Source organism: Dendropsophus ebraccatus, chromosome 5 (genome assembly GCF_027789765.1).
Source record: "Dendropsophus ebraccatus isolate aDenEbr1 chromosome 5, aDenEbr1.pat, whole genome shotgun sequence".
Taxonomy (NCBI): domain Eukaryota; kingdom Metazoa; phylum Chordata; class Amphibia; order Anura; family Hylidae; genus Dendropsophus; species Dendropsophus ebraccatus.
The window spans coordinates 103,993,344-104,008,033 of NC_091458.1; the positions used below are offsets into that span (position 1 = coordinate 103,993,344).

At 40.5% G+C, this 14,690-nt stretch overlaps 1 protein-coding gene across 1 annotated transcript in view; it reads right to left on the reverse strand.

The window, feature by feature from the left end:
- Window positions 1-453: 453 nt before the first annotated feature.
- The window catches only part of CRACDL (CRACD like), a 65,648-nt gene continuing 51,411 nt past the window's right edge, over window positions 454-14,690 (reverse strand). The window contains exons 5-11 of the mRNA XM_069970864.1: window positions 14,222-14,371; window positions 13,250-13,321; window positions 12,635-12,850; window positions 9,549-10,953; window positions 3,900-4,072; window positions 1,852-1,999; window positions 454-827 (exon numbers count right to left, since the gene is read on the reverse strand). Coding sequence (XP_069826965.1) covers window positions 682-827; window positions 1,852-1,999; window positions 3,900-4,072; window positions 9,549-10,953; window positions 12,635-12,850; window positions 13,250-13,321; window positions 14,222-14,371 — 2,310 coding nt within the window. The 3' untranslated portion in view covers window positions 454-681. The remainder of the gene's footprint in view (window positions 828-1,851; window positions 2,000-3,899; window positions 4,073-9,548; window positions 10,954-12,634; window positions 12,851-13,249; window positions 13,322-14,221; window positions 14,372-14,690) is intronic.

The window sequence follows — 14,690 nt, forward strand, 5'->3', positions numbered from 1 at the left end:
GCGACTGATGTAAAAAATTATTTATCTTCCTATTCTGAACCTATACCAAGGCATTTTCTAAACTTTACATTTGAATGGTACAATGAAGAATATAAAAAAGGTGGCACAGTTGCTGTGGCTATTATATGTATATGGCTTAAAGGGTACCTACCATTCTGCTCTGGCGGCAGGGTACCTTCTGAAAAGTTTGGTAGGTACATGGTCCGCTCCTAAAGTGAGTGGTTTATTATGGAAATGCAATGGAAAAGCACCATAGACAGCACAGTATGGTGAACGAAGGCGGTACAGCCTAAAAGAGCTAAAGAGCCATACAGCCTGTGCGAACTACGGCATCAGCAATAAATTGTTGCCCATCAAGTTCCATCAAGATTTCAGCATGAGATCAGTTCATGTATAAAGTGATAGAAAGACAAAAAGCATGTAACTCAATGCATAAGAAACTAAGATGACTGGTTTGAAGCATGAACAGCTTTACTTGTTAACATGATACATCATATATATTACATCTGCAACACAAATGGACCTCTACAGGTGAGGACGTTAGAAATCACTCGTATAGTAACAGATTATAGAAATGACTGCTGGAGGTTCCTCTGTTTCTACATATTGTATTTTGTGCTTGTAATAAGGCGCTGAAGCCGGTCAAGTGTGAACAAAACAGTCAACAGGCATTTCCTCATCTTATTTAATGATGTGAGGCTTGTCACTCCAGGCCTGGGATTTCTTCTTGGCCAATTCCATCCAAGAAGGCTCCTGTGAGACTGAAAACGTTTGACGTTTCTGGAGAGTTTTTTCTTCCTTCTCTGTCAGCAAAGACATTTGTGTAGCTGCAAATCAAATGAAACAATAAGAAAAGTTTGTCTAGTGGTTGTCTGATAAATGTCATATATGATTGGTCAGTAATTCAAAGATGGCCAATTGCTTTATGTTTTGCCATTAGTAAGTCTGTCACTAAATACGCTTTTGGAGAATTATGAACATAAGAGGTTACCTTTGCCTAATGCATGTACTTATATTAACTCCTCGAGAACCACAGGGGACATACGCAACCTCAGACTCCTTCATAAGAGCACTGTGTCCAACATCGAGACACAGCTAAGTACTGCCCATCTATCCTGCCTTTCTGAGACTCCAACTGGACAGAGCAGGGCCTTTTTATTTAAATGAATGAAAATTTTGACAAAAAAATCCATTCACCCTTACTGGAAAATTACCTCATAGGCACAGTAACAGGACTTGTGCATAGACGCCTCTAAGCACTGAATGTAGAGAAATATATAACCCTGCTTTCAGATTTAAAGGAGAAGTCCTTCGATTTCTAAAAGCAGTCAAGCTGCAGGGGGAGGTGGAAAATTGCTCAAAAGAAGGAACTTACCTCTCCCCGTGCCCGTGGTGAGTGGCTGGAGTGGTTGCGGGACCCCTGCCGGAAGTTGTTTCCCCCCCCTGGAGAATCTGGAACTTGGCGGGGGTCCTGCAGCCACTCCCGCCACTCACTACGGGCAAGGGGAGAGATAAGTTGTTACTTGTAATTAGTTTCCCCCCTGCAGGCTGCCGGCTTTTAGAAATCGCTGGACTTTTCCTTTAAATGATATGCAGAATAGACTATTTTCACAGATAATACAGATGAATGAGATACTTGTGCCTGTGACTACTGCATTTTTAACCCTTTTAGAAATGATAGAATTGTGAAAAGTTTAGAAAGCAGAAGGTAAGTGAGTTTTCACACAATGTCCGAGATGCATGTGTTACATGGAGAACGTCAATGTGTGGAATATTAATGTGTTCTTCAAAAGCTCTTGTGCTGAAGCTAAACAAAAAGCAGCCTCATCTAGAGAAAAGCTCTTTTCTCACCAAGGACAGGATGTGGCAATGTGTTTGCTCTTTGCCTCTGCTCGCTCTTTTCTGCTTTGGTGTCTTGCCCATACGTTTCATGAAGAACTGAACCCGATGTGCTTTTTGTTTTGTCCAGGATTAGGTCAACTTGCTGCTTCAAATGGACCTTAAAAAAAGAAAAAAAAGTTGAGTTTACCCTAAACAATAGGTGAACTATTACACTTGAAGATATTTTTGCCCACAACCTGTAGTATAAAACGAATATTAGTTGTGTGTATTGGCTTGCAAGAACCTGAGCATTAGATGTTATTCAACCTGATGAGTGCAATATCCTATAGACACTCAGACCTGCTTCACATGTAAGTTGCCCCTATATAGATTATATAATTTTCTATTAGTAGTCTTCTTTTCTATTCTTGTAGGAATTTGTATTCCTTAAATTTGCCACTACATGCCTAATATTGTGTGGGCCTAGATCTGATGGTCATTTCCCCATTGTAGACGCAATGGACAGTGGTCGGCATAGGAACTCTCAGCGGTCTGTAGTGACTCATTCCCCATGAACAGCGAGCTTTGATGCATTGTGGAGCACATTTATTATTATGCACCCCTGACGTACGCCACAGAAAAGGCACAGTGTCTGCCAGTCTTAATAAATGTCCCCTTGTGTGTTCTGACACCTTTCTATTATAACCGGCTTAATCTTTTTCAGTTTGGGCTACATTAACTCTTCTATAAGATTGGAACAGACAGCCTAGCTTTCACTCACTTTAAACATTGGAGAGCCTTGGGTGCCCATGATCCTGTTGACAGTTCACTGGTAGTCCTTCCTTGGACAATTTTTGGTAGGAACTAAGCACATTATACTAAGGACACCATACAAAATCTTCAGTTTTGGAGATGCTATGACCCAGTCGTCTAGTATAGTATATGTGGTTTTGTCTAGAGATGAGCAAATTTGCAGTGTTAACAAATCTTTGCTGTGCTAACACTGTAAATTCACTCATCTCTAGTTTTGTCCTTATTTTGGGGAAACTAAACAATTAAGTTGTTTATAGTTCTTCTTTATACAAATGGTTCTTGGTGTCCATCTTTTTACAGACATATCTGTACGCATTTGCTGTCTTATGTACCGTATCGTTCGGTCGTTCGCAATAGAAACCAACGCAATAGCGAATAAATAGCGAAGTAAAAAGGATCGCAATTACGATCATAAGTAACGATTATCGTTCCATGGAAATGAGTAAGCGTTTTCAGGTCTTTCGCAATAGCGGTCGTTTGAGAACGTTAATCGTTAACGATTATGCAAACAATAATCGTCCGGTGGAATAGGGCCCTAAGGGGAAATGGGTGTACTTTAAACACTGCTTTTGTTTCTCTTCCCTGCACTGGTTTATCAAAACTGCAGAACGCTTCCATGGCGGATACATGGGGGGAGATTTATAAAGTAGAATTGCCTTAGTTGCTAGGGGCAACCAATCAGATTCCACCTTTTCTTTTCCAAAGAATCTTTGAGGAATGAAAAGTGGAATCTGATTGGTTGCTAGGGGCAACTGAGCCAGCTCTACACCAGTTTGATAAATCTCCCCCACGTTTCCCTTAAGCACAATTGAAACATACCTCATACACCATAACTGGCTAGTGGTGAAAAGTGAACAGTGGTTGCCAGGTCCTTGACATTATTTATTAAATTACTAGTGACTGGACCCTTGCACCATTAGGGAAGGAAACTACCTACGTAATCTAAGGCTCCGTGCACACAGAGAAAAAGTGGCGGAACGGAGCCTAATACTGCCTGAGACTGAAAATCTATCCTTTTAATAACCAAAGACGAATCCTTACTCAGACTGAAGACATTTAATCACTAGATCACCAACACATGGATAGTACCAATGAGTGTCAGTGTGCTTCCTAGTTATTTTTAGGGGATCCCCACAAAACAGACCCAAGATCATGGACTCAACAAGGATCGGATACTATCAGGAGCCAGTTCTTTAATTATTTTTTAGGCCTATTTACACGAGTCAAGCGAAAAAAGAAACCTGAACACAGTTTTGATAAGTTACCTCTGCCCTGTCTTTGCTTTGCTTTTCAGATTCCTGGTTTATAATGCTGTGCTCAGAGACACTACGATCTTCTTTAAGACTTCTTTGTTTCTGTCGAGCCATAGACATCCAAGAAGGCTCAGTTTTGCTTTCATTCATCTTAATCTCTGCTGTGCCAACAGGACTGGTTTTATCTGGTAACATAAAATATAATGTAAGTAAATGACACTGCACAGATAAATGTGGGTACAGGCAGGTATTTTTATACATTATTTTATAATATGATGATGTTAAAGGGAACCTGTCACATCAAAATTTCTATCCAATCTGTAGGCATCTTGTTATAGAACAAGAGGAGCTGAGCAGATTGACATATCGTTTTGTAGAAACTTTTTTTTTCCGATAACTGATTATTTACCCATGTAAATCTCTCCTCATTCTGGGCTAAGTAGTCATGTGGGCGGTCCTATTCAAAGACTGACAACTATCTGTATGTAAGTGTACAGGTGGTCAATGACTGACAAGGGCCTATTGATTGACAGCTCTTTCTACCCACACACTTACACAAAGAGAGTTGTCAATCTCTGAATAGGACTGCCCATGTGACTACTTAGCCCAGAATAAGCAGAGACTTATGGGTAAATGACAAGTTATCCTGAAACTTTTCCTATAAAACTATATAACAATCTGCTCAGCTCCTTCTGCTCAATAACATGATTTCTGCAGGTTGGACTGCATTTCAAGTGTGACGGGTTCCCTTTAAAGCTATGGGTGCACTGATATACTGAGAATAGAGTATAGCAAAAAAATGTCTATATTAGTTACATTGTATGATTGTTTAGATACCAACAATTAGTAAATATGAAACCGCATCCATGTTCTTCTTTACTAGGGAAATAGCTGGTAAATCTATGGGACAAAATGGCCCTTAATGAGACAAAATCCATATGTATGCATGTCTGCAAATCCGGAGAAAATCAGTGACAAGAAGGGTATGCCTATCTGCACTAGAGATACGTAAGCCTCAGACACACTGGTTCGTCCAAACCCGAACGCTCTGCATTGGATTACTGGTGGCTGAAGATGTTGAGTTTGGATGAACCAGAGTGTGCTCGAGGTTTGCTCCTCTGTAATATGCACACATTATTTTTGTTCTGAAGCATGTATAGAGGGCTTTCTTCAATCTAGTACTGTACTCTCTAGTTACTTATGTTTTCTATGTAAAAACTGAGTATGGTTTGTTTATACATGCAGTACTCCAGTTGTGATTCTCATAGACTGGAATGATTTCTTAGAAATACCTCTTTACCTAGACCCGAAATGCCAACCTTATCTTTTTTTATTTGTTGCTGGTACGAGATAGCCAGCAGGCTTGCTTATTGTTCTTAGATTCTAAAAATACATTCACATTCTGAAAAATCTTTATGGAAATGTGCACCTTCTGTTAAGTGTGACTAATAGTACCATTTGCATACCTGAGAGTGGATGATTGGTATCTATGATCCCCAAATACCAAGTATTAAGAATGCCGGAGAGCTTTAAAATTGGCACTAGAAAGTATATTAATAATTCCTTCTTTAAAAAGGCACTTAGTAATGCTCGAAAAAAGCAATCGATTTAAAGTACATCTTATTAAATACAGAATCCCAAAGCTGCCAATAGACATTAGAGTTTTCTAATGCATGCTTAGAGGCCACTTTATTAGTTACCCCTGTATTTAATGCAAAATTATAGTGCAGATTAAAGAAAACTGAATTTTTGTGTTTCCATTTTCTCTTTCTCACCTTCATAGCCATAATTTTTCCATCTGCTGAGCCATGGGGGGCTTGTTTTTTTGTAGGACCAATTGTACTTTAAAATTACATTCTTTATTTTACCATGAAATATGCTGATAAAAAACATTTGTGGGGTGACATTGAAAACAAAATGCAACAAAACTTTCATGAGCAATCATTCAACTGCTTACACATCAATGCTATACTACTGTATTGTTTTAATCTGTGATATCAGCACTCTGCTAGCACAGTCTGCCATGCAGACCATATTAGCAGAGTCTATAAGAGAGTCACAGAGGCCTTCAGAAGGCCTCCAGCTGCCATGGTAGGTGATCAGCTCCCTGTGATTGCACTGCATGGGTGCTGGTTGCAACACTGACAGAAGCGGCACCTGTCATTTAGCCTTTTAAATGCTGCAATCAGTATTGATAGCGGCAATAAAGAAATTACACTGCCAGGCTAGGACTGAAGGCCAATCCCAGGAGTTGCAGATGAGTGTCAGCTATAATATACAATCAGCAACTGTTGCATAGGCAGCGAGTTCCGTTTCTGAGCCCATCCTATATGCAGTGACTGCCCAGTGTAGGACAACAAGGCCAGCGTATTCTTCAGGTCTACAGAGTCACTAAATTCAAATTCTTTTGTAATAGAAATTCAAGAAGTGACCACTGGGTGAATGTAGAACATGTAAGGGGAGATAGAGATGGGTAATGATATATCACTCAGAATCCTTTGCTATAAAAACTTAAGTTAATTGAAAATATGCAACTTCTGAACACTGTTTTCTAACTAACATGTCACATTGGAAATGTAGTCCAATATGAGCTCCCAAGACTCCTCTTTTACGCAATAAAAATTTGCATAGACATTAGAACTTTGTTGACAGGTCCTTGCTATTTTGGCAAGATTCACCTACAATATAAAATACACGTTCATCAACCCTTTTATATTAGGCTGTGTTCACACATGCAGTAACTCAATGAAAAAGCAATGTGAATTGGAAATAAGAGAAAATGCACCTTCCTGTGGAAACCGAAAGGTGAAATTCAAACCACGGCACTAACTGGTAGTCAAATGTCTGCTGCTAAGTGTTAAAAGTCAGCCCAGTACTGACAAAAAGGGGATTAATTTCCCTGACGAAGACAAATGGATTAAAACACGTTGGATTGGACGTTCTGGACTTTCGTTGTTGCACCAGAGTGAGGCCAGGGCACGCACCCAGCATTTGTATTACTAATCTACGATCAATCTGCTACCCCAGGACCACCTGGATGATATAACTTATGGCCCTATTCCACGGAACGATTATCGTTCATAAACTCGCTCAAACGACCGCTCGTTAACGATAATCGTTCCGTTGAATTGATGAAAACGATCGAACGACTCGAGCAAAATGTTTGTTGAATCGTTCTCAAAAGTTTTTCAACATGTCGAAAAAAAATCGTTTGTCTTCCAACGATAATTCGCTAATCGTTTTGTTGAATTAGAAATCGTTAAATCGTTCTGGACAGTATCAAATTCTCAAGGTTTTTTTAAGGTTTTGTCACACCTCTCTCACACCTCCAACTTCTATTCCCGCCTACATTATCATCCCGGCGAACGTTTTAACGATCATGTAACGACCGCAAAATAATCGTTATCGTTCACATTACCACTAGATTGAATGTGTAATCGTTCGCAAAAAATAGTCGTTTATTGATCGTTAACGAGCGGTCGTTTGAGCGAGTTTATGAACGCTAATCGTTCCGTGGAATAGGGCCATTATGAACAACACCATTCCAAGAGAGAGACCGGCCTCTGGACCTGAGTAAGTGCAGTAGCACATACTGCTGTACCGATTATCTTACTGTCTGCACACAGCAGACAATTAGTCAGACACACAGTTTATGGCACTAAGTGTTCCTATACATTTTGTTGCATCATTTAATTGCAGTAACTGATCATTTCATTGCAATGCTGCGTCATTTCACTGCATTACTGCATCACTCCATTGCCGTAATTAATCATTTAATAGCCGTCCTTCATTGCGTTAATGAAATAAAACTCCAATGTCAGCGTACATACCCTTAGAATAACATGCACCTTCCCCTGAGTTAATGTGCACATCAGTAGACGTTATCCTATATCTATAATGGTATGGCATTTTACTCATTACCGCTTTTTTATAACGCGTGACAAAAAGGTGGAGAATATATACAACAAAGGGAAAGCAAAATAACAGGTAATGCATTTTTCTCTTTACAGCCACAGAGACCTCAATATATTTTCATGCATTTTTTTTTCACTCGGATATCCCTGTAATCGAATAAGCTACAAATGTGCTTGTTGATATGGAAACAGCACATCGAGGTAACGTGGAGACACATTAGGACTGATCTGCACAAAGCTGGCTACAATTTCAATGGCAGTGTATATCTACAACCACCTCAATAGGGAGGCTTGTACACATTTATTTATTGCTAGTTCTATTGAGTGGTCATAAATATGTTATCACTTCTCCGCAGCTGGATTTATCAGTTCTTGTACTTCCTCCATCAAGCTAATATGGCAACATAATCTTTAAATAGTAAAAAAAATAATAATAATAAACCACCTGTCAATAATAGTTTTATATTTTTTTCTACACTGTTAACAAGTCTGTCAAGCTTTTTCTAAGCTATAGTTGCTTTTGTGAATACTGCGTGACAAACACTCACATCACATTCTCTCAGAGTATACATAAATATATAATATTGCCTAGTGCTCTGGAAATATAAAGATGCAGAACTAGGAAGATTTGCTATTCATCATTCTAAACAGTGACAACTCCAATGGGAGAGGTGATAGTGACCATATTGGTCTCCTGGCTGTTTCATAAACATAGTTTTAAAGGGCTATAGTACTGGATTTGCCATAAACATCTAGGAGATTGTTGATCCGGATGCCAACCTTGCCTGACAAGGTGGTCACTATCAGCCACATCAAAATAGAGAATAAATGGAGATCTAGGGACCTATGCCTGTGTATCGCTTGCTATTCAAATGTATGGCATGCAGTCTCAGACTGGGGTATCTGGGGCCCACCAGTGGAATTGATCCTGGGGGCCCACCAATGAAGAAACTGTGAAAAATTAATGTCAGTCAGTGTTTGTGCAGGTTCTAATGGCAGGGGCCCACCGAGGACCCTCCGGTCCTCTGGTGGCCCAGTCCGACACTGATGGTATGTATCAGAAACAGTCAAGCATGTGGCTTGTCTGTTTCCATGACTCTCACAGAACAGAATATTGAGAAATCTGCATATATGTGGCCCCCTCCCCTTTACCAGGTGTGGATCCCAATGGGTGTGAAATAAATGTCTAGGAAAAGTATACCCCTTTAAAGGGGTATTCTCATCACCTAAACATTTGTTAGGTGAAAGAGAATGCAAAAGAAAACAATTTTACAAATGCCTTGCATTAGTACATTTGCCTTATTCTGTAGTTTGGCCCATTTCGCTCTCTGTAGTGTTGACAGCTCACTGCCACTGCTCTCCTCTCTAAGAGCAGTGGCTGGGCTGTGACATCACTGCAGTGGCCGGGATCCTCGGGTGAGGTAAGTATGTACTTTCACTCCTTTCTTATGTCTCCCACTGAGGTCATACACATCTCCAGGGCTTGGGTAGTCCCAGGAGACATGTTTAACCTCAGTGGGAGACACAGCGATGCCCAGCTGATTCAGGTCCGCACTGCTGCATCCTGTCCTCACCCCTAATCCTCTTGCTCCTACAGTCACCGAATGGGCAGAGAAGTGTACGACTACATGTATCTCTCCATGCTAATTCTTTTGACATATCTTAGTTTGTTTTTTTCAGGTAAACTTTAACATTGCAGAATCATTGAAGCTAATCAGACACACATGAAATGTTATAAAGACCTTACCGGTGATTTTGTTGAGGCTTAGCCGTCTATCGGGCAATTTCTTTTCAGTTTTGGTGTCTGAAGATTTTATCTTCTCTTGCTTGAAGCTATTTTCTGAGGCTTCTTTATTTGTGTTATTGTCAGCAACAGTAATATTCTGTAGAACGGGCTTTTTGGGCAGTGGTGGCTTAGCATGAGACCCTTCTGTTGACTCTGGGTTGCATTTTATGTTCTCAGTTTTTGAGCTTAGAACATTGTGATCTTTGTTTTCTGCTTTTTCAGTGTTTAATTCCTCTTTAGAGAATGACAGATCAACATTTTTTGCCAGTTTAAACTCAGCACTGTGCCTCTTTACCATGCTCGATGCTGGGTTTATGCCTTCCCTGTATCTTAAGGATTGAGAAGTTGATCTTAATTTTACAGAAAAGGGGTTCTTGTCTTCAGAATCTACTTGTGATTCCGTAACCACAGGTAAATCACTGACAGCTGGCACAGGGGTAATGTTACTAAAGCCTGTCTTGTCTGCGGCCATACCCTCCGGGTCAGGTAAGGACTCTGTCTTCTTACTAGTGGGCTTATTTTCAGGGTTAGGTGCAGGAACTTTGGGCTCCTCTACCAATACCTCAGTTTTAGACATACCAGGCTTCAGGACAGACAACTTTGTGGTTTTTTGAACCTCATTCTCAAGACTTGCTTTTAGTGAAAAGCTGCCAGTCCTAGGTCTCTCCCAAGCGGATGATACAGAAAACTTTCTTTGTGTCACAATATCGGTGGGTGACTTTTCTACTTTTTTATCTCCATTTCCAAGATGTTTATGGTTTTCTTTATCAGACAGCGGTTGATCTTGGTGATTTAGACGTTTTTCAGACAACGAATTTTGGAAAAGGCTTCTCCTACTATGCAAGGATTCCTGGGAATGTGCAAGAGTAGTAGTCCTTGAAGAATAGACAGCTGTCTGCTCTGCAACAGACGTCTTTATGTTAACATCAACTGGCGCTTTGCGCTCTTTAACTTTGTGCTTTTCATTATTAGTTGAAGATGCAGTGACCTGTTTTTCTGCCATAGGCCAGCTAACAGCAGCATTTTCACTGGGCCTTCCACTAGCCAATTGACTTTGAACTTGTATCTTTGCATCCAATTCTATATTGTCAACACCTGAAGCATTTATGAGATTTTCAGATTGCGACATTGTTACTGGATCTAGGTCACGAGATGTGTCTTTCATTACATCAGGGAGATTCAGTGATTCATTAACCTCTGCTGATTCTGAAGATGCTTCCTTGACCTCTACGCTAACATCAGGAGTGTTGTCAGTATTAGGAGTGTCATCTTCTATAGAACTATAGGTTGCCTGTTCTGGTCCAGCAGTTGTAACATCTTCCTCTTCCATGCAGGTCATATTTGTGAATGATTCTTCCTGTAGTGTCTAAGAAATCAAAGGATGAAATGTTAGTTAGAAACAACCAAAAGGGAAGACAACCAGACCACTCTGTACTGTGGAGTCATATAAATAAATAGCCCCTTTAATGGTGGGGGATCATAGTAGTATAGGAAAATTCCTTCTAACGCTCGAAGAGGAATGTCATTGTTGCCCGGGGACTTTTGTGAGATCCATATGCCAAGCACCATTACTTTTGCACATATATAAAACACTAAAAGCGACATCTACATTTACTGATCATTGTGCCAATCATACAGTAATACTGTTTATGGGGGAATGATTAGTCAAGGTCATCCATAAATATATAGCTTTATTGTTGATTTTATCCATTATGAACCATCACCAGTTATCATTACAATCACATGAAAATTTGTGACTGTACTGACAGCTGGTCAGTGCAAACAGACCTTAACTTTTTCAATAGTCCGACTAGTAGGTGCAACTCGGCACTGCAGCTACTATGTTAGTAGTCACTATATAGACACATTCAGTACACGTCCGTATGGTGCTCTGTGATAAACAGACTTAGTCCAATAGATATACAGTGAGAAAAAGGATCAGGCACTCACCCATCAACGTGTCAGTTTTCTTCTTTATTGTTCATAGAAAAATCATAAAAACGCAGGGAGAGGGAGCATGGCAAACAGGTCTTTTTCACATTGTAGTGGGGCAGCCTCCTCTGTCATCTCCCTCAGCTAGATGCATAATTAAAGGAGTATTCCGGGAAAAAATTACTTTTCCCCTATCCACACGATAGGGGAAAAGTAGGAGATTGGGGGGGGGGGGGGGGGGGGGGGTCCATCCCCTGAACCCCCTGGCAATTTCCATATCGGACCCTGCTGGCTCTGTTATGCCATGCAGAAGAGTGCTGTACTTGGCTCTTTCTGTCGCTCCATAGGAATAAATAGAGCCAAGGGTCATGTGCTGACCCAGGGCTCTATTCATAACAGAGACGGCCGGGGTCCAATATAAAGATCCCCGGGGGGTTCAGTGGTCGGGCCCCCTGCAATGTCCTACTTTTACCCTATCCTGTGGATAGGGGAAAAGTTAATTTCCCCTGGAATACCCCTTTAAGGAACAGACTACTAAGCTCACTATAAAGCACGGCCTGCGGGGTAAGTGATGTAAGCGGGGTAATCTGCTAGATAATCAATAACTGTGCGGACAGGACTGCACCGATGACGTCAGCAAAACCTTTTTAGCTCTCGCTTTAATCAGTCATCGGCTGCACATCAGCTATTACACAGAGCAATGTGTTGCCACGGCCAATGATTTTTTGACATGTTGAAAGACAAGGACCAGATGTCTCTATTAAACAGGGCAATATCTGCCTGATTCAGCACATAACAGCTCCTTGTAATAAGGCCTTTACAGCTGCTAGAAGATAAATGTTAACAATATATTGTAATGTGAATGATGGCCCCCTTTCTTTACCAGTTGTCTTGATAACAAACACTATGGGGGAGATTTATCAAAGGGTGTAAAATTTAGACTGGTGCAAACTGCCACAGCAAGCAATCACAGCTCAGCTTTCCTTTCACCAGAGCTGAAAGCTGAGCTGTGATTGGTCGCTGTGGCAGTTTGCACCAGTCTAAATTTTACACCCTTTGATAAATCTCCCCCTATGTTATTAACTAACCACTGATGACATAACATAGAAAATTACCGTAGATGGTCTTCTATTCTTGCTTAACCTTTGATTTCTTGGCTTCACTGAAAGCCTATGTCTAGCAGCAGAGTTGTCCAGGAGGGTAGAATGCTGAGGAGGAGTGCTGAAATCCGCTGATGGTGAGAGGATGGCGCTGTCTCTTTTGTCTGGAGATCTTTTCTGAGACTCATTGTCATCTGGAGACAGTGGTCTTGAAGATGTTTCTGAGGAGATCTGAATGAGGTAACAAGAATGTATTTAGAACTAATACTTTGGTAAGTGGGTATAGTTTGGGTGATATCCTAAAAAGATGAATATTTTGTTACAGTGAGTTCAGATGTCACGGATTATGCAGTGGATTTCTACCTAAGGGCCCTATTCCACAGGAGCGATAATCGGCCGAATCGGCCCCATTCGGCCGATTATCGCTCGGTGGAATAGAGAGAACGATCAGCCGATGATCGTGCCATCAGCTGATTGTTCATTTAGGGCCAGACCTAAAATCATCGTTGCCCCGCCACCGCGCATCTCTCCAAAATTAAGCCAAGTTGAAAGTTCCCATATTCATAAAGACACCACAGTCCCTCAGAATAGTGTAAGCTCTGTAATATATACCTATGGGAGATACATTACCTGTTCATCTTCCTCGCTTCCTGTTCCAGCTAAGCTCAGTGAGCTGTGATGATGTCGATAGACGTCAGAAAACTGAAACAATATAAAAATGGGAAAATATGATTAAATACTTAACTAGAGATTAACAATATTAAATACCTTTACTATGTGATTCCCAATACTACAATATAAATATCGGCATTTCCAAAGATGAACCGACCCTTCCCCTTTCTGTAAACACCATGGACATGAGGAAAGGAGCGAGTGATATGAAATGTTGTATGAGCAAAAAACTTAAATCTCAACTTAGATGGAATGCATTTTTTTTATCTTCAGAAACTTTTTTTATTTTATTCTAAAGCACGGATAAACAATGATTAAAGATTCTTGTGTGAAACAAAGCCATTGGGAGCGTGAGCGCTATAAATAATTCTAATCAAAGGAGAATCAGAGCAAATTCTTTCTGTTCTTTACAGTTCATCTGTAAGGGTGCTACATTACATTGTACAGATAAATTATCTATTATCTTCTGAGCGCTGCCACATTACAATAGCAAGGCTGGGGAATAAAGGCATGTATGATTAATGGATAAATCTAATGTACTGCATTACTCCTATGCTATGCATTTCACAAGCGGTACTAGAGCCACACAGCTCAGCTATTCCATTAAAATGGTAAACAGAGGAATTGTTTCTAGTGGATATAAATAGAAAAAATTAAAATTGGAGTGCATTAGATTACTCTCGCAGGCAGTATGAGCCCTCGCTGTCTGGACTTTAGGACGGTAACTATCCAGTCCCTCATGCCATACAGTCAGTAATGTAATAACAATATCCAGCTTTGTTTCCACAGCCTGTAGCACTGTCAGCTTGATACAGAACAGATCATGCAAAGAGGGACTGCATCACAATAGCTCTCAGTTATACACTTCAAGGCATTAGAAACTGTTGCCAATGTCCATGACATTTATATACTATCTGACAATATACTTGCCCTGGTTTTAATCGCTTCATGTATAAGTGACATTTCTGGAGGGCTACGTGGTAGTCCGTCATCTTCAGAACTGGTCCCAGCATCATCAGATCGCTTACTAAGGAGCCCAAAAGGAGGGGGTCCAACTTTGATATTAGACTGAAGTTTTAGCTGAAATTGAAACATTTAGGTGTTATGGTCTGAAAGTAAGCTGCCATTTAGGTTAGCTTGTATTTTATCTACAAAGCAGCAGGTTTTGGTAAAATACAATGCATCTGATCATGGGCCGATAGGCAAGCAATGTGAAAGCTGAATAACGGGGTGCTACCTTAACATGAAGCACTCCACCATGACAAACCCATCACATGTATTACCTAGGTAGTCCTCCATTGAAATGGCTGGCACGTAATGCTATATTTCCTCTGCACCGATACTGCAAAGGAATCGTAAGCTTAGATAGTGCTTCCTCTAGCGATCGCTAGTGACAAGT